This window comes from Hemitrygon akajei, chromosome 6 (genome assembly GCF_048418815.1).
Source record: "Hemitrygon akajei chromosome 6, sHemAka1.3, whole genome shotgun sequence".
Lineage (NCBI taxonomy): Eukaryota > Metazoa > Chordata > Chondrichthyes > Myliobatiformes > Dasyatidae > Hemitrygon > Hemitrygon akajei.
In genome coordinates this window covers 169469410-169490911 of record NC_133129.1, presented here as the reverse complement: position 1 = coordinate 169490911, position 21502 = coordinate 169469410, and the positions used below count along the sequence as shown (strand labels likewise).

At 40.0% G+C, this 21502-nt stretch overlaps 1 protein-coding gene across 6 annotated transcripts in view; it reads left to right on the top strand.

Moving 5' to 3' along the window:
• Window positions 1–21502, top strand: part of LOC140729684 (protein kinase C-binding protein NELL1-like) — a 915540-nt gene that overhangs the window by 694668 nt on the left and 199370 nt on the right. For all 6 annotated transcript variants that reach the window (XM_073049744.1, XM_073049741.1, XM_073049746.1 and 3 more), the window contains one exon: window positions 4168–4263. In XM_073049744.1, coding sequence (XP_072905845.1) covers window positions 4168–4263 — 96 coding nt within the window. The remainder of the gene's footprint in view (window positions 1–4167; window positions 4264–21502) is intronic.

Below are 21502 nucleotides of genomic sequence, written 5' to 3'. Positions count from 1 at the left end.
AACTGAGCTGTTCTGATAGCATCTATGGAGGAGTCAATGTTTCTGGCGAAGATCCTTCATTAGGACTGATGAAGAGTCTTAGCCTGAAACGGCGGCTGTTTATTTCCCTTCGTAGTTGTTGTCTGACTCGCCAGAATTTTATGTGTGTGTCTCAGCATTTCTAGCATCCGCAGAATCTTTTGTGTTTATGTATGTTGCCTTTCTTCCTGCTATTTAGAGCCTTGGGTGGTTGCATAGCAAATGAGAAACAACCACAACGCAACCCAAATTTATTCTCCAGTGGCTAAGGAAATTGCTGTTTTTTTCTAGCATTTGTATCATCCTTTTGTGAAAATAATAGCTTCCAGCATGTCAAATCTCAAAGAAAGCAAAATTAACGGATGATCTACACCTACTTAATGTGCCAATAAAATTGTCTGGATTTTAATTTCTCAGCTCTTAGGTATACCGTGATGGAATCAAGTCAGAATCAATTTCTATTGCGAAGAATTCTAAGGATATTACTTGTGTTCTGCAGTAGTGTCCTTTGAAGACCAGTTGCTTAGATTTAGTTTTACTTCATATAATTCTGGATTGGTGGTATAACTTTTTTTTCTTGCAACTTTAATAGCAAATATCTTTTTATAAGATCTATAATATGTTGAAGCATTTGCTTCCTTTGCAGTATGTTTTGACTTTTGCATATTTGATCTTATTTTTGATGAAGGAAAAGGAATTCTTCTCTTCTGCCCATTGTTTGCCCGGTATTTCTTTTTTTTCAAGTACCGTAGATTCCGGACTACAGAGCGCACCTGATTAAAAGCCGCTGGCTCTAATTTTAGAAATAAAATCAATTTTTTAATTGTAAAGGCCGCACCGGATTTTAGGCTGCACCGGATTTTCGGCCGCAGGTGTCCCACGTTGTAATATGAGATATTTACACAGAAAGATATTACACGTGAGGATTTTTTTAACTTTTAATTAAATCCATATGGTAACAAAAACAAATACATATTGCAAATGCTTTTTTTCGAACCGTGCCCGTACGCGGCTACTTTTAAATATACGTTGCGTATACTTCTTTACTGAACAACATTCCAATATCTCCTAACGACTGGTAAAAAATATATATACTGCAGCCTACCAGGAAAAGTTATTGATCACCTTTAACTTAAAAGCAGAGTTCGCTCAGATCCAAAGCCGCTCGCGTAATGCGCTCCCCCCCTCCTTTCTGTTTATCGCAAACCGGCATTTTCCCACAAGACACCGCAAAACCGGGTGTGACGTCATAGCATCCCGCGATGTAGTACAGAAAACAAATATAGTTTAAACTAAGTAGGCAGCACAATGCTTCGAGTGTTTTCCATGTTGATGAGGGTGAGTACAAATGACTGATTTACAATAATTTAATTGTGAAAGTGCGCTTGATTTATCGTACAATTTCATTGGACCTCTGTGAACTACTCATCAATTTTATTGGTCTACTGTTATGAGGCAAAATGTTTACGAGGCGGCATGAAAAAAATCATGCATTAGCCGCTTCGGATTATTGGCCGCAAAGTTCAAAGCTGTTCAAAATGTGGGAAAAAAGTAGCGGCTTAAAATCCGGAATCTACGGTAATCAGCAGAAACCTTGTACTTCAATGTGTGAGTGTGGTACATCACAGTGTTTTTCCACATTGATGATCAAAGTTCAAAGGAAACATTATCAAATTATGTATATATCACCATACACCACGCAGAGATTCATTTTCTTACAGGCATTCACAGCAGAACAAAGAAATATAATAGAATCAATGAAAAACTACAAAGACTGACAAGCAACTAATGTGCAACATAAGGCGAATAGTGAAATAGAAAAAAAAGTAAATAAATAGACAATAATAAATGATAAAATTTTAATGAAGATGGAGGTCTCACTCTAAGTAAGAACTGGAATTTAATTGTAAACAAGGTGGGACAGTGGAAACCTGATTGGATGAGGACTAACCAATCAGAAGGGACGGACAATAGAGGTATAATTACCACTGGACTAGACATGCCCAGGCATCATCCCTGATGAAGATGGCAGAGTTTGTCATCAAAACATCAGTTAAAATCAATATCTGGACCCAGTTAGAAGCCTGAGAAGAGTTTATTTGTAAGCAATTAGTGTTTAAAGGACACAACTGCAGAATGCAATTTTCAAAACAACTTTATATTTTTGAATCAAGGATTGAGTTATATAATCCAGATAGGGAGATTTGAATTTCTATCAATACATTAAGTATCTGGATCCTTTATTGTCTGTGTAAATATGATTTTAAAAACAAATACCTCTGATATTTGGTCTGACAGGAGGTAATTGAGATGTGCCAACTCCATTCAGTCTTCCAATCTCCATCAAGATTGTTGACTATATCTACTTCTCAAGTCATAGGATCCTACAGGAAAAAATCTGACCTTTCAACCACCATGTCGATGTTGTCCATCGAATAATCATCTACTATCATCACCATTCTGTGCCATGCTCTATGACATGGGCCGTCATGGTCTTCATAACCATAATTGTTCTTGGCAAATTTTTCAACAGAAGTGGTTTACTATTGCCGCCTTCTGGACAGTGTCTTTACAAGATGGATGACCCCAGACATTACTCTTCAGAGATTGTCTGCCTGCGCTATCTATGCTAAATTCATTTACCAGCACTTGGGTAGTGGTCTTCGATGGCTTGACAATTCAAGTGCTTATCTGTTGTGAAAGTACTTAAACTCCACTAACTTCTCAAGCAGTGGTTTTCAGATTGAAATGTTCCTCTAGGTAAAAGGTAATGTCCTCATATATCCCCTAACCATCATCTGAAACCTATGCTGTCTTTTCATGCACAGTGCCTAGCTGGTTAAGATAATAACTCAAAGGAAAATGTAGGATAATGCCATATAGCTCATTGTACTTTCTGTGCAAGGTATGACCTTTCTCCCCAGTATGATACTTCCTGCTTGGCCAACTGCAGGAATTCTTTCCTGTGATTCACTGATCATCCTTTTCCTCTGTTAGTGGGGCTATTCCTTGACATCACAGGCCCTTTGCAGAAGGCACCAAATTCAGAAAGGTATGAGAAAAATACAAATCTGCACTCTGTAGCTTTCAGGAATTTTTGGGCAGCCTATATTGAGATCAATGAAGAACGTGTTTCCTTGTCACCAACTGCATAATGTAGGCCAGTGATAACTCGTGTGTAAGCAATAAAATGTTGATGTGTTAGAGTCAAAGTCAAAGTGAGTTCATCATATTATGCACAAGTACATGTACGTACAGGTGCAACGAAAAGCTTGCAGTAGTATCAGAGGCTTATTTTATTACAATGTTCATAAGTAAAGCATAAATTAAACATAAACTGTGCAAAGTTATACACAGAACAAATAAAGAGTCCATTGTAGTGCAAAGGGGTCATTGTGTTGCAATATGGTGGTTGTGGTTAGGGTTGTTTATGTTGGTTCAAGAAATGAATGATTGAAGGGAAATGGTGGTCTTGAAGCTTGGAATTCAAGCTTCAGTACTTATAGGAAAAGAAGCGTGTGTTGGAGCCATGTATCCATTTATTGTCTGTATTATATTTGTGCTGTGCATCCTCACAGCGGGTTAAGGTACTAAATCACGTGAATTTGGGCTGTGGTTAGTGGATGGTGCTCGGCATTGGGCGGTGATAGAAATAAATTAATATAGTCACATGTTCACCTGCATGGTGGCATATATGGGGGTGAGTAGGAAGCGCATACTTTTTGTTAACTGCTCATCTCGGTTTGAATTTGATCCCATACCGCTCGTCTCAGTTTGAATTTGATCCTATTACGCTTGTCCCATTCGTTTTTCTTTTACATGAATTACGGAAGGATCAAATGATTTCAGTGTTGGTTTGTAGTAAAAGATTTTTGACATGTTATAAGCTCATCATACTCCTTCACTTAGCCTCTCAGTGACTTTGACTTTGTTTTCAAGTTGTTGCTGCAGTATGATTTCTTTAACACAAAAAAAACACTGTTCTTGGTGATTATTTTAGACACAAACGTTAACCGTTTATTCCCCTCAATAGATGCTGTCTGATATGCTGAGTTCTTCCAGCATTGTATGTGTTGATTGGAGATTATTTGCTTTGATCCCGTGTGGATCACACATATTCTGAAATTCTTATTGTTTTTCTCTTTCAAGCATTATGTAAAGAAGGATGCAGGAATGGTGGAAGCTGTGTTGCTCCAGAAGTGTGTGCCTGCCCTCCTGGGTTCACAGGAAGAAGCTGTGAGACGGGTAAGGTTAACATTCTTTCACTTGCTTAGCCCAGATTGTCGCCTTTTCTCAAGAACAAGATTTGTACGTAGAGCTTGAAATTTTCAATTTCTAGTTTAGTATTTTTATAAGTACTTGAAAGAAAATACATTCTAGTATTTATGTATTTATGCACATTTATTCTATATCTGTAGTTTGAGCTTTATTTTTATATAATTCCTTATTCTGTATAATTGTTGAATATTGTTTTTCTTTGCATGTAGTGTTGGAGCGTGGCCAGGTGGTTAAGGCGTTGATCTAGTGATCTAAGGGTCGCTAGTTTGAGCCTCAGCTAAGGCAGCGTGTTGTGTCCTTGAGCAAGGCACTTGACCACACATTGCTCTGCGACGACACCGGTACCAAGCTGTATCGGCCCTTGCCCTTCCCTTGGACAACATTGGTGGCATGGAGAGGGGAGACTTGCAGCTTGGGCAACTGCTGGTCTCCCATACAACGCTGCCCAGGCCTGCGCCCTGGAAACTTTCCAAGGCGCAAATCCATGGTCTCTCGAGACTAATAATGCCTATAAATGCCAACACACCTCAACAATTTCCTATGCAAGTAAACGTATATGGCGAATAAAGTGAATCAGTCAATCAAAAAAAAAACAGTCAGGGGATGAAACAGTTTTCCATAAGACCACAGGCCCATAAGGCATAGAAGTAGAATTAGGCTTTTTGGGCCATCAGTTCTGTTGTGCCGTTTTGTCATGGCTGATTTATTGTCCCTCTAAACCCTGTTCTCCTGTCTTCTCCCTGTAACAATTGATGCCCCAACTAGTCAAGAACCTATCAAACTCAGCTTTAAATATGCCACTGTCTTGGCCTCCACAGCCATCTGTGGTAATGAATTCCACAGTTTCACCACCCTTTGGCTGAAGAAATTCCTTCCCATCTCTTTAGTAAAAGGACATCTTCTATTTTAAGGCTGTATCCTCTAGTCCCAGACTTCCCCACTATAGGAAATACCCTCTCCACATCCATCCTATCTAAGCCTTTCATTCTCTATAACCTGCAATTATCTATACTAACAAAAGGTGCCTATTGGAACCTACAATACTTTGTGTAAATTTACGACTTCCTATCTTTTTCTACTAAGGTCTTGCTAGTGATATGCACATCCCACAGCAAGTGCCACTACCCAAGCTGCAAACTGTATTGAGCATTCTTAAACCAAATGAATAAAAATGTTAATTCTACAAAATAGCTTCAATAGATTTTATTGGTGAAGAAAGAAACAGATTTTCTAAGGCCTAAGTAAGGGTTTTGCTTGTTGGGTAAATTTGAAAAATCCAAGCATCCTCATACTGATAAAATTTATTTTACAAAGTGTTGGTCAAAGTTCGCCTGCTTTTGGTTCCCTTCGATACTGGTGTGTTTAATTTCTGTTGATGTCTCTGAATGCGTTGTAGTCAGAGCAATCTCACTTTAATGTTGTATTTCAGCTGTTGCCATTTCTTGAAAGTCTGTCAAACAGGGTATTAGACGAAAGTTTTCTTTTCCTGATCTCTTGAGAAATTCTTTATCCTTTTTGACAGTGACAACTTCCAGCACTTCCAATATATAGTTCAATCATGTCTCCATTCATTTTTAATGGTTTTCTCTTTGAATTTATGCTTATTATGTTCTGTGCACTATACTGTATGTCCCACTGTACTCATAATTTTTTGCTATGCCCTCATGCACTTTTTCTACTGTATCATCATAAACAGACCTCTATTATTTTGAAAATTTCTTCCAACTGCTCTCTGCTTTAGCAGCCACCTCTTCAGCAATGTTAAGTACCTTTGGAATCCTAAGAAGTAATTGCGACTCTTGAGACTTGGTACCTCCCTGCTACAAACTTTGTAGGTTCACCACCCATTTATATAATGGAATGGGGAACCAAGATTTTGTTTCTGAGCGGTTTATCCTCAATCTTGTGAAGCAATAGTACCACCCTCTATAATACGAACTAAGCAAAAACCATGACCCAAATAATTTTCGGAGGTGCTGTCACTCAACTATTGAAAACTCACTGTGTATGCTGGCACGTGCAAGTAAGGCTTTTGCTGAATATCTGGTGATATAATGACGTTGGAACAATGGCAGTTGAGAAGCAATTCCTGGCCAGTAGAATCAGAATCAAGTTTAATTTCACCGGCATATGTTGTGAAACGTGTTAACTTGGCAGCAGAGTACAATGCAATACATGATAAACATAGAAAAATAAATAAGTAAATGGATTACAGTAAGTATATATGTATATATTAAATAGTTAAATTAAAAATAAGACTGTAAAAACAGAAATAATAACAAAAAAAAGTTTGGTAGTGTTCATGGGTTCAATGTCCGTTTAGAAATTGGATGGCAGAGGGGAAGAAGCTGTTCCTGAATCGCTGAGTGTGTGCCTTCAGGCTTCTGTACCTCCTTCCTGATGGTAACAATGAGAACAGGGCATGTCCTGGGAATTGGGGTCCTTAATATTGGACACCACTTTTCTGAGGAACCACTCCTTGAAGGTGTCTTGGATATAACATCTGTCCTTGTACAATAAGGCACATGAAATTCATATCACTGAATATTGATGGAATGAATGTTGAATTGAGTTTGGAAGCTGCTGGAACATCATATTGACTGCTACACATATCTCTAGGTTGAAGCAATTTTCCATAATATAATGATGTACCTTTAAAAAGAGACACTGAATTTGAAAGTTAAGTGGTCAGGAATTCAAAAACAGAAATACTTCAATAATTGACAACAAAGGTCACAATCTAGCAATGCATTTTGTTATACCAGGCAACTCTATTTATCTTTTGATGCCTTTTCATATATTAAAAATATTCACATAGAAATTTTGAGGAGACTTGTTTTTGTTGTTGTCTATTGTTGAATCCACAACTAAATGCCAAAATCTGGATGGAGTTAAAAAATGAAGGTGGTAAAAATGAATGATGGTATGTTGCCTGTATCCCTAGTTTCGACCAGTGTTCTATAATAGTGAAGAAATAATATAGTGATTTACCATCTGCTCTCTATAATTTCTAAGATTAATGAAGCTATTATGAAGGAGTTTACAGACAGTTAACTGCTGAATAAATATCTAACTGAACCCCATAATCCCATAATAAAATGAACCACGTACCAACCCCAAAATAGAATAATTACACAATATTTCACCAATAGAAGAAATGAAGCCACACCACATAATAGTTTACTTAGTTATTCAATGGTGAAGTAACTTCTACATATCTATTTAAAAGACCATATAAATATTTCGGTAATAGGTAGAATAATTGTTGAATGGCTCATTTTACTTTGATTCCTGAAACATCTGCCTTCGGGTCATTCTTTTTCACACCTTACTGATGCTTGGCTGTACAGTACCTGTAACCTGCAGCATTTATGATCCTGAATGTTAAAAGTGAACAGACACTGTAAAAATCAGTTCACATCTGTATAGGAGTTGATTTCTGCCATCTAGGATCATCAATCTGAGGGGGAAAAAATCCTTTATTAGGTTCAAAAGGCATTCTGCTTTCTGCTTTCCCCTATAAGTATTAGGTTAATAATTTTAAATTATTTAATTTTAAATAATCACTAGGTTTCAAAAGACTATTTGCTCCATTAATATTGTACCATGTGGGTGGATTATATTTTTAAGTTCTTCAAATGAAATTTGCCAAAATATGAACAAAAATGATAATACAGTCTTTAATAAGTAATCGTCCATAGGCCACAGTTGACATACAGCATGGTAAAAACTGGTGATCTGAAGGTAGTTTAAAATAAGATGTTCTTATTCAGACCTTTCCTGAATTAAATGGAATAAATGCACCATTCTAGTGGTCGCTGAGCCAGTGCTTTGTAAAAGGTAAACATGCTTTTGTAATCAATGGCTCATTTTATGAAATCCAGGATATTTAAATATTATTAACCGCTTTCTCAATCTGTTATGTCACTTCCTAAGACATAAACATATATTCACGTATATTCCTCAGTTTAGAATTATGTCTTTCAGTCCATAATCTCATTATCTTTTCCAGCTAAACTTTATCACTTGGCGCTGACTGAATTTGAGGACTCAAGAGATTCTGTAAATCCAGAGCAACACACACACAGAGAACATTGAGGGACTGCAGGTCTCATCATGAAACATTGACTGTTTATTGCTCTCCATAGATGCTGCCCGACCCAATAAGTTCCTACAGCATTTGGTGCGTGCTGTTCCATATTAAATATGAGGTCCTCTAAACTTAGTGTAATTCCTATTTAGGAGTATTAGTAAACTGCATTTCTAATAATAACAAAAAAGTGGTAAGAACATATAATGAAACAAAAATGTTCTGAAATGACACTTTCCCAACTTTCCATTGGTCTAATAACAACTGGCTGGATGTGCTAGAGCACAAAGCTGCCTCCTTCACAGTTGTCATATCACTTCTGCAGATGTATGCATGAGAAGATTGATGACTGTACTCTTAAATTGTGCTCCAGTTTTTACATCAGTGCTGCAGAATAAATGGGCCATTAAATGATATATTAGAGTTATTCTAGACCCTGCTTATAATGGAAACTCCAAAGGATATTTCTGGCATGTTTGAAGTGAAGAGTTCACATCAAAGTTTCTTAATCATATTTCTTGTGAAATCTCCAGAAGTACTTAGGGTGCAGTGAATTACTTTTTAAAGTGAACTGCATTTTGGTACATTGGCAATTTTATTTTATTTGAAAATTGAAAGACAGTTTAGTAACTGCAATTTGTGAAATCTCTACCTTGGCATTTCTACCACATAGGATTCTAGCTGAGCAATTGATTTATCATGGTATGACATCCCTGGATAAATCTGACAAATATATATATTTGCAGTGGATTCTACTCTAAATGCTGCACTTTTGTGATAGTTCCTAAGTTGGTGAAAATGCTGGTATCTGAGCAACAACAAATGGCTGGTTCAATATTTAGTTGAAACACAGGTCTCAGTTGTCACAGGGGTCTTATGGATTTTTTCCAATGAGAGCAAACAAAATACAGTAGTATTTTGAAAACCATTCCAATTTCATTCCAGGCAATGCCTATAGACTCTTGAATTTTTCTCACAAGCACGTCATTTTGAAAGCTTCTTGGTGTTGAGAAGAAAGAGCCTCTAATTGTTTTGCTCCCTGGTAGCCTAACTGTCATTCTCTGACAAGCATTTGAGTTAAATGTTTCTTTTTCAATCTTAGATTTTATTTTGGCAATGTGAGTCCCCCTCTTATGTATTCTTGAACATCTAAAGTTGAAGAAATTTAGTGGTGTTTTCTCAAATATTTTTCTTATCCATTGCCATTCCTAGTGCAATGAGTAATGTAGTAGGAAGTTTGGCCCATCACCCCTGCTGGGGTCTAGCAGCTCGCCAGAGTAGTCTGTCCTGGGCCACTTCTTCAAGTTGTGCCCATGTATAGCTCAACTTCCTGGTTTCAGCTACAAGATCACATCAGCAGATGTTCTTTGACTGGACTCACTTATAGAAGATGGATTGGCCCTGTGGCTTCCATTGACTTGTGGCATTCATCACACGATTACATCTTGGCGAAGGTCCTTCCTCTCCAAGGATGAGATCCTTGGAGCCGCTATTGGCACTTCTGTGGCTTGGGATCTTTACAGGAATGGGTGCTAGCCCCATCCCAACCACAGGTACTGTCCATCACAGAGTTAATGTACTAGGAAGTGACTAACAGAAGGTTCAGCCTTCAGGCCTTTATTTAATTCCAACATAAAAGACCAAGTCAGTTGATCCTCCTTATGGGCAGTTCATCCTTGAGCATGGTGTCTTGCTACTTTAATATAATATTCTTCCCTGCCTCTCTAGTTCTTTTGACAGTTACCTGAAAACTTCCAAAGTCAACCTTATGGAAGAATGTTTGCCTAGCAAAACTATAGTATTTTTATACAAAAAGAAGTGTTGTTAAAGAGCTGTCTTCGTAATCATGAGAGCTGAGGAAAACGCTGTAGGCTGGTATTTCAAAGCCCTTGGCAATTTCAGTGTTGTCAAGTTACTGAAATCTTGTCTGGCACCAATAGGACTACAGTGACATGGATTCTGCTGAAACCGCTGCTTATTAACCTTATTTACTCTCTAAAGGCACTAAGTAATTCTGAACAGCAACTGTTACTCTGTCTGTATTCTAAGTTTGTTTGACTTTTATTTATTCTTTTGTGCTACTGTTGTTACATGGAAATGACATAAACTCAGGGTGACCAAATTTGGTGCTTGATGGGGTCTGAATGGTTGCTGACACTTTTGAGTGCTTGATATACAGGTGTGCGTGGGCTTTTGGGTTAGTGCAATGATGTCCAATGGTGTACAGTATTGTGCAAAAGTCTTAGGCTTCTGTAAAGTGCAGATGATTTCAAAATAAAAAGTTCTAAATATCAAAAAATTACTGTAGAGAGCAGTAAACAGTAAAAAAGCTAAATCAAATCAATATTTGGTATGATCGCCCTTTGCCTTTAAAACTGCATCAATTCGGTTAGGTATTCTGTTGCGCATTTTTATAAGAAAATTGGCTGATGGTTGTTCCAATCATCTTGGAGAACTTGCTACAGTTCTTCTGTAGACTTTGACTGTCTCACTTGCCAAAGACTCAATAATGTTGAAATCAGGGCTCTGTGGAGGCCATACGATCTGAAACCAAATATTAAAACGTCTAAGGTGCCTAACACTTCTGCAAAATCCCGTACAAGTGCAGTCACATCAAATGTTCCACCATGCTTGTGAAGTTCATAAGAATATCGAAGCTTTTTTTGGAAATCCTTTGTATTTTAGAAATCATCTGTAATTTGGAAATTTTTATAACATAGAAAGCCTCTGTGAGTTTTAAATGTGTTTTGTGAGTTTTGTCTGGGTTTAAATGTGTGTCACGTTTTGTTGAACTGTGTTTTAACTACTTTGTTAGTTAGAAGTACAGGTATCTCCTCCTTGGTAGGGATAGGGGACCCACCAGTCAAATAGTGAGTATCAGCAGTTAAACTTTCTGTGGAGGATAAACAGGTACATGAACTCATCTTTGAAGAGCAGATAGCTCAATATAACCATCTTTTAGTGAGGGGACCTAAAGCTACCTATATCAGATAGGACAAGATTTTCGTTTGAGTTTAGAACTCTGTGGTCAGCAAAACCAATACCATCACTGAGAATGTTTTTCCTTTATTATGCACAGGACTTTAACCTTCCCTTCTTCCTGGCCATGCAATCCCTTCTCACACCACTGGCCATGTGGTCTCCCCTCTCACCACTGGCAGTACAATATCATGAGACCTGAAATGGCATCTTATGAGTGTCTCTGTATATAGGCAAGGAAGGAAGCATTGACCAGTTACCACCATGCATTTGTGCTATGGGCATCTGAAAGACAGCTGTCATAGTTGTACTGAAGTGATAGTTTTTTAAAATATGTTTTGGGAGTGGTACTCCTTGAGGCAAATGGGACTGGTTATGCTGCAGTCAGTTATAGACATAAGGTAGAGTGAGGTTTATCAGATGCAGTCTTACAGCATATCCACTGAGGGCATTTCTTCACCCTCCTTCACTTGCTCATTCTTTATTGGAAAAAGCCGTGCCTTCATGATGACAAGGTTGTGAAATTTACAGCTGAAGATCCCATCGGGAAGGTGTGCTGGCTGAATGATCAGAGGAATCTAACAAGCCTTATGGAATAGTCCATAATATGTGACAACAGTTAAAATTTCACTCTCCAGCACTGATGTGAGCGCAGACTGAATGGGGGAACAAGAGAGACATGTCCTTCAAGAGCCACATGACTGTTTGGTCAGACAGCTGAATTCTGGTGGGGGCAGTGAATTGCCTTGGGATAAGCCATGGAGTCTGTGCAGCTGGATATGGAATATGGTCTAACATTCCCTGAACACTTGGGAGGGCCACAGTCTGTGCAGATTCACATTCCCACACCATCTGCTGCTCCCTTCTGATGGCTTTGCATTTATGAAGTACCTTTCCTTTCACGATGAAGTACCGTACAGTCATAGAATGCTTACTGTATCTCTTTCAGAGAACAACCCAAAGGTCTGTACAGACAGTGAATTATTTTTTAAGCTTAATCACTGTTGTGGTGTAGATGTGAAGAATTCCTGCTGCGTGTGTGGATGGCAACTGCAGGCTGAAACACAGTAGGAGTGTTGCCCCTGGAAAATCTCTCCGGGGCTAGGAATAATGACTGGAGCTATGCTCCTTTATCCTTCCCTGAGTCCCATTCCTTTCAGTCCTGATCACATTGCAAGCCTGTTGGGATCATTGTGAAAGAACTCATTTTGATGTCTTGCTGGGTATTGGATGAAATAATCTCAGCTATCTGTGTGCCAGATTGCAACAAGCGCAGCTCCAAACAATCAACTTCCCAACAAGCTTGTGGCCATTTGATGATCCCCTCCGAACAGCTGAGGAGGAGGGAACGTTCAGAACTGATTTCCTGCATAACAGAATTAGAGTCAGGTTTAATATCACTGGCATATGTCGTGAAATTTGTTGACTTTGTGGCAGCAGTACGTAATAATGGAGAGAAAAAACTGCGAATTACACCAAGTATTTATAGCTAAATTAAATAGTGCAAACATAGAAATAATAAAAGTAGAGGGGTAGTGTTTCTGGGTTCAGTGTCAATTCAGAAATCCGATGGCAGAGGGGAAGAGGCTGTTCTTGAATCGCTGAGCTTCTGTGCCTCCTTCCTGATGGTAGCAAGGCATGACCTGGGTGATGGGAGTCCTTAATGATGGACGCCGCCTTTTTGAGACGTCGCTCCTTGAGAGATTCATGGATACTTATGGAGGCTGGTGCTCATGATGGAGTTGTCTACGTTTACAACTCTCTGAAGCTTACTTTGATCTTGTGCAGTAGCCACCACCTCAACCCCCGCCCCCACCCCCACCCCCCACACCAGATGGTGATACAGCCTGTTAGAATGCTTCCACGTTACATCTGTAGAAATCTTCAGGCCTAGGCTGTGTAGCAACTCCGCATTAGTTTCATAATGTTAGACCATAAGACTTGGGAGCAGAATTAGGCCATTTAGCCTTTCGAGTCTGCTCTGCCATTCCGTCACAGCAAAATTAGTTTCCCTCTCAGCCCTATTCTACTGCCTTCTGATTTCCTGACTAATCAAGGATTTATCAACCTCCACTTTAAATATACCCAATGACTTGGCCTCCACAGCTGTCTGTGGTAATGAATTCCACAGATTCACCACCCTCTGGCTATAGAATGTTCTTGTAAAGTGTGCTTTTCACAAGGATTGATGCCCTGAGTGCTTTAGCTATGTTCCCATGGAAACCACTAAACACCACAATCACTACGCCTCGTGTGCACTGGAGCTTCCTATTATACTTAGCCGTCAGTTGTTTGTGTCATTTGTGCGGCACTTAAAAGTCATGAGCCACATGTTTGAATTTCTGGGTCCATCACTTGCATTTTGTTCTGGGATGGCTCCACCAAGGTCCTCTATTCCTCTCCTCTTTATGTCGCCTCCATTTTAAGAAAGCTGGTTCTTTATCTTTTTGTGAAATTTCCAATCCACAGGCTGTCACTTCTCTTCCCTTTGGTTGAGCTGCCGGACTGTGTTTACAACAGATTACAGACCCAGAAGAAAAAGGAGATATTTGTTATACAGTTTAGCCTGTGCTGGGCTTTCCCAGTAATCTATTGATTGCAGGTGACAAGTAAAATGTTTGCAAGAAAAAGAACAGAATGTCTTCCACATACTTTGAATTAATTGAATAGGCTGTGATCTAATGTGATACCATCTTTACTTTGCCAAGCCCTAGCTTTTAAGTTGCATTGATGACATTTCTACAACCACAATAAGAGAGCATGATTTATGTCCCCTCAGGGCTGAGCAGCTTAATTTATATATTTTCAATCTATTGTGATATCACTCGTGTATTGTACTTCAGTTAGCACTCACTAAATTGCATACATAATTTGTACAAGTAACAGAATAGTATATGAACTCCATCCCCATACCTAAAATGTGTAGTCTACTGTTTACCTTTAGGGAGCGATTCTCAGAAAGGCAGCGTCCATTATTAAGGACCTCCAGCTGGTGCTTAATAATGGTCCTTAATAATGGACGCTGCCTTTCTGGTATGGTAACTTCTACTTTACAAAAGGACCACTCGACAATTTTATGGCCAAAAGAACATTTTATATATATATATCTCCCTCTCCCTCTCCCTCCTTCTCCCTCTCCCCTCCTTCTCCCTCTCCCCCTCCTTCTCCCTCTCCCCCTCCTTCTCCCTCTCCCCCTCCTTCTCCCTCTCCCCCTCCTTCTCCCTCTCCCCCTCCTTCTCTCTCTCTCAGACATGCTTCCCCAGTAGTCTGTCTCACCATTGGAAAATCTGCGGAACTGTCTACCTCTAAGCCTGTATCATGACGCAGCCCACATGATCCTGATGTCTGCAGAAAACACGCCCTTGTTCTAAGTTAGCCAGGTGCTCCCGTGATCAAAATATCATCAAGATATACTGCTATGTGCAGAAACCCCTGCAGCAAAGAGTCCATTGTCCTTTGAAAAATGGCGGGGCTAGACGCCACTTCAAACACCAGGTGATTGTACTTGAATAATCCCTTGTGCGTATTGATGGTGACGTACTCCTTTGAATCCTCATCGAGCAGCAGCCGTTGGTGGGCGTGGCTCATGCCCAGCTTTGTGAACAGCTTACCCTCTGAAAGGGTCGCAAACAGATCATCCACCCGTGGCAATGGGTACTCCTTCAGCTTAGAGACCTGATTCACCGTAAGCTTGTAGTCTCCACATATCCTCACCGTTTTATTTGCCTTCAAATCTGGAACAATAAGAGCCGCCCACCTTGAAAATTGGATGGGCTCAATGATGCCCAGCCCCTGTAAACGTACCAGCTCCACCTCGACTTTGCCTTTCATGGCATTGGGCACCGACCTGGGCTTAAAAAAATGTGGTGTGGCCTCAGGGTCATGGTCACGCCCTTCAGTGTGCCCAGCTCATCCCTGAAAACTTCACTATACTGATGCAGAATGTCCTCCGTCATGTGTGCATTCTTAATTTCATGCCAATTGAGCCGGATTTTGCAAAGCCAATCACGGCCCAAAAGATCGGGCCTGCTGCCCTTAGCTATCACCAGCCTGGCTTCAACCTTCTGACCCCAGCAGAAATATCCACATATAACACCCCTAAATGAGGTATGGGCTGCCCCGTATAGGTCCTGAGTTTGAGCTTTGACGGTCTGAAGGGAGGCAGGTTGGACCCCCATGTCCTCCTGTAGGTCTCCTCACTAATGACCGATGCAGTAGCCCCTGAATCAACCTTGAACTGAATGTCCTTTCCCTTGGCAGTGACTGTGGCATAATATGGTTCAGGTGGTCCCTCATCCGTTTCCACCCCAAACATGTTGTGGGCACACGCTGACTCCTCGTCTGCTTCTTCTAGGCAGTGTGTGGCTTCCTGAGCCTGTTGAGCTTTCCCCTGCCCAGGCTTAACCTTACCCTTTAAGCTCCTGCACTTTTTAGCTGAATGTCCCTATTTGATACAAGCATCTTTGAATTTGCAAACATTTGCATAGTGCGCCCCTCCACACCGAAAACATTTCACCCGCTTTGCCTGTTTACCAGTCTCCCCCTGACTTGGTGCATTGCCGCCAACTGTGACCCCCCCCCCCCCCCCACCCCATGTACTTTCTGGATATCCTTGGCATTATTAGCAGCCATCTCCATGCCTTGGGCAATCTCTAGGGCTTTCTTGAAAGTCAACGGTGGGGTTTCCCCCAACAAACGACGTTGTGTGGCATCATTATTAATGCCACATACTAATCTATCATGGAGCACGTCATCCAACATGGCTCCGAAATCGCAATGCTCCACAGCTGTCAAAGCTCGGCCACAGTGTGGTGGTTCCCCACAAGCTTGACCAGTTCGTCATATGGAATTTCTCCCGGTTTCCGCGGTGTGGCTAAGTTCCTTATCAACTTGTAAGTCTTTGCCCCACACACATTCAGGAGAATAGAGTGCTTCTTAGCCTCCTCAGTAATTCCATTAGCACAGAAAAATTGTCCCAACCTTTCCTCATACTCCAGCCAGTCCTCAGTTCCCTCCACAAATTCACCGATAGTTCTGAACACGAGGCTCCTCGTCCGCTCACAGCTCCTGTTCGAAACTCACTGACACGTCCACAAAACTAGTTCACCTCGTCGCCAAAAATATGTAGTAACTTCTACTTTACAAAAGGACCACTCGACAATTTTATGGCCAAAAGAACATCTTTATCTGGGACGGCAAATGATATTTACAGTACAGAGGCTTTCAGGTACCTCGTGCGGCATGGGTGGAGGAGCTGTATACAAAGCATACTGGGAGTAAAACCCCGGAACCAGTCTCTTGTTACCAACAGCTTCCCGATTAGTATTAACTTACTTTTAATAATGCTCACATTACAACACAGGCCATGCCCTTTTCTCACTGTTACCGTCAGGTAGGAGATACAGAAGCCTGAAGGCACACACTCAGCGATTCAGGAACAGATTCTTTTCCTCTGTCATCCGATTCAGAAATGGACAATGAATCTTTGGACGCTACCTCATTTTTAAAAAAAATATACTATATTTCTGTTTTTGCACTTTTTAAAATTTATTCAATATATGTAATTGATTTACTTGTTTATTATTATTGTTGTTGTTTTATTTATTATTTTTTCACTTCTAGATTATGTGTTGGATTGAACTTCTGCTGCTAAGTTAACAAATTTCACATCACGTGACAGTGATAATAAACCTGATTCTGATTCTGGAAATGCTTGAGTAATCTAATCAGTTTACTTTATGTTTGAGATATAGTAGATTTTGTGTAAGTTTGCTGTCTTTGCTTTCTTGATGTTGATAAAAGTTAATTTCTCTTGGAATGGCAAAATGAAATAGGTAGTGGTTTAACACATCTCAGAGGAGTTAAAATCATCTAATTGATTGGATTTGAACTGCACTGTTAATCTACATGGGGATCATAGACCTCCATGGGGTATAGGGGGCTATGGTCACGGTGCAGGTCGATAGGAGTAGGAGTTTAAATGCTTTTGGCATGTAGATGGTGCAAGGGGCCTGTTTCTGTGCTGTACTTCTCTACGACTCTATGACACAAGATTACTTTTCATAGGTTTCAATTCAGCTCATTGTGGACCAGGACGTGCACCAAAGTATTTTCATAGATTCAGAACACGCTCAGCTTACTGAGAATGGCTGGTGGGCTGAAGTGATTCTGAGGGGACTGCTCACATTATTAGTTAACCTATCCACATGACCAGCAACCACTGTCTACCAAAATGGAAACACTCGACTATTCCCAGAAGAAATACCTTATCTCAAGAAGGCTTAGAAAAGATTAGATTCCAGTAAAGTTCTGAGTGGAAGAGTGATGTACCCTTCAAATCAATCTAAGAACCCAAATCCCCTGTGTTTTCTGAAGATAAATGAGTTTGCATTTGTATGGTCTGGTTTATTACCAGCACTGTTGGTAAGATTTATTTCAGGTTCTCTTGACTTAGGACTGTCTATCTACTTTGGTACTGATTTTAGAGAGTTCCCTCTCCTGAATGACTGTCTTTTTCTGTTGTCTTCCCTTATCTCCTCATTCCTACTGTATTCTCAAGCTTTTCACTAAGATCCAGTTCCCGTTCTTTGCAAACTATCCCAAAATATGCTGATGTCCTGACTGTTTCATGTAGTTGAATTGTTGATAGCTCCCTCAGTTTAAGCTCAGGATTCACACCTTAAAATTTTGCAGTCATCATTCCTCTCAAAATCTCACCCTTTGGTCTTCCCCCTTTTCTCCAACCAGCATCCATTCTGCAACACTTGCCCTTTTCTCGTCAGCTTTCCTATTCAATTCTGACACATGTTGCTGAATCCCAAGTCTTTGGAGTTTGGTGTCCAGCTCTTTGATGTTTCCATAAGTCACTTCTTTCCTTTTCTTACACCTTTACCAGCAGAAGCCTTCAGTGTCTTTAGCCTTCTTAGTTATTTGCTGCCTATCAGTAATATCATCTCAATTCACACTATCATGTTCCGCATATACGCAAATAACAACCAGCTTGACCTCACCATCACCATTCAGATCCCCTGCTGATTGGTTTTGGAACTTACTTGCTATCTGGTGCTGAAGGAACAAATACTTTCTTCAGATGAATATTAGGATAGCCATTGCCTTTGATCCAAGACACAAACTCTTTTCCTCTTGAATCCAGGCAAAGGCTCTTGGCTTGAAATGTTGACTGTTTATTCCTTTCCAAAAATGTTGCCTGACCTGCTGACTTCCTCTAGCATTTTGTATATGTTACTCTGGATTTCCAGCATTTGCAGAATCTCTTCTGTTTATTCATTTCCCAACTACATTTCTCTCCTTATTTCCTGTATAATGATAAACTAGGTTGTTTGTTGTGTCAGTTTATAAGACCATAAGACACAGGCCATTCAGTCATTTGAGTCTGCTCTGCCATTCCATCATGGCTGATTTTTTTTTAACGCTTTCAACCCCATTTGTCTGCCTTCTCCCTATAACTTTTGATGGCCAGATGGATCAAGAGCCCATCTACCTCTGCTTTAAATATAAGACCATAAGATGTAGGAGCAGAATTAGGCCATTTGGCCCAATGAGTCTACCCCACCATTTCATCATGGCAGATCCATTTCCCTCTCAGCCCCAGTCTCCTCCCAGTAACAGTTCATGCCCTGACTAATCAAGAATCTATCAATCTCTGCCTTAAATATGTCCAAAGGCTTGTTCTCCACAGTTGTCTGTGGCAATTAATTCCACAGATTCACCACTCTCTGGCTAAAGAAATTCCTCCACATCTCTGTTCTAAACGGACATCCTTCTATTCTGAGGGTGTGTCCTCTGGTCCGCTCTGTCAAGATTTTTCAACATTTGATAGATTTTAATGAGATCCCCACCCATTTTTCTGAATTCATGTGAGTAAAGGCCCAGGGCCATTAAATGCTTCTCATGGAATGAGCCTTTCAATCCCAGAATCATTTTCATGAACCTCTTTGAACCTTCTCCAATGTCAGTACTGCACATCCTTTCTAAGGTAAGGGATCCAAAATTGCTCACAATACTTCAAGTGAGGCCTTGCTAGTTACAAAGTTTGCAGATGATAAGAAGATAGGTGGAGGGGCAGGTAGTTTTGAGGAAGTAGAGAGGTTACAGAAGGACCTAGACAGATTAGGAGAATGGGCAAAGAAATGGTAGATGGAAAACAGTGTCAGGAAGTGTATGGTCTTGCACTTTGGTGGAAAAAAATGAAAGGGTTGACTATTTTCTAAATGGAGAAAAATACAAAAAACCGATGTGCCAGGATCCACCGATTCCTTAAAGATTTCCAATGCTTCCACAATTTCTTCAGCCACCTCTTTTTGTATCACCTTCAAAATTATTGGCTAGCTTACCTTCGTATTCCTTCTTCATGACTTTTTTGTTGCCTTCTGTTGGTTTTTATAAGCTTCCTAATCCTCTAATTTCCCACTAACTATTGCTATATAAAAAAGTTCAAAATTCAAAGTAAATTTATTATCAAAGTACATATATATCTCTATATACAACCCTGAGATTCATTTTCTTGTGGGCGTATTCAGTAAATCTATGAAATACTAACTCTAACAGGATCAATGAAAGATCAACTAGAGTGCAGAAGACAAAAGCTGTGCCAATGCAAATATAAATAAATAGCAATAAATAATGAGATTATGAGATAATAAGATAAAGATTCCTTAGAAATGAAATGTTTGGTTGTGGGAAACCTTCATTGATGGAGTAAGTGAAGTTGAGTGTAGCTATCCCCATTTGTTCAAGAGCTTGATAGCTGTGTAGTAACTGTTCTTGAACCTAGAGGTGAGAATCCTAAGGCTCCTGTACCTTCTACAGGATGGCAGCAGTGAGAAGAGAGCATGACCTGGGTGTTGGAGATCTTGATGATGGATGCTGCTTTCCTAGCAGCAACATTTCATGTACACAAAAATACAACTGCAGATGCTGTGGATCAAAGATTTCATGTAGACGTGCTCAGTGATTGGGAGGTCTTTACCTATGATGTACTGTGCCAAATCCATGACTTTTTGTAGGATTTTCCTCAGACAAATTTGGAACAATTTTCTCTAGCCCACAGAAAGTCACTGATGATTGCTAGTGTTATCTTGTTTCCAATGCCCACTCTTTGGCTTTTACATGGTGAATTTGTGGAATTTGTAACTATGTAACAGTTTCTTCCCCCAAGCTATCAGACTCCTCAATACCCAGAGCCTGGACTGGCACCAACTTACTGCCCTATCGTCTTGTTTATTATTTATTGTAATGCCTGCACTGTTTTGTGCACTTTATGCAGTCCTGGGTAGGTCTGTAGTCTAGTGTAGTTTTTTTTTCCTGTGTTGTTTTTATGTACGTAGTTCAATTTAGTTTTTTTTTGGGTCCTGTTTCATGTAACACCATGGTCCTGAAAAACGTTGTCTCGTTTTTACTGTGTACTGTACCAGCAGTTATGGTCGAAATGACAATAAAAGTGACTTGTCTTGACTAGAATTTGTTGCCCCATGCAGCCGTGGAGGCCAGGTTGTTGGGTATATTTAAGGCAGAGATAGATAGGTTCTTTATTGGACATGGCATCAAGGGTTAAGGGGGAAAGGCCAGGAACTGGGGTTGAGGAGGAGATTGAATGGCGGAGCAGACCGGATGGGCCAGATGGCCTAATTCTGCTCCTATGACTCACGGTCTTACGTTCGCTTTTATTTCTCTTGTCAGCCATTGTTGTATCATCTTACCTTTAGAATACTTCTTCCTCTTTGTGATGTATCTATCTGGTATCTTCTGAATTTCTCCCAGAAATTCCAGCCATTGCTGCTATTCTGTTATTTATTGCTGCTTATGTTCCTTTCCAATAACCAGGCACCCACACTGTATTCATCTGTAGCAATGAATTCCACAGATTCCCTAACTTCTGGCTTAAGTAATTCCTCCTAATCCCTTTCTAAATGGATGACCCTCTACTCTGGGGTTGTGGCCTATGGTCCTAGACACTCTCAGTATAGGAAACGTCTTCTCCACATCTACTCTATCTAGGCTTTTCAATGTTTGATAGGTTTCAATGAAATTTCTTCCCCCCATTCTTCTAAACGCCAGTGAGAACAGGCCCAGAGTCATCATAAATAAATAAGCAATAAGCATTGAGAACATAAGTTG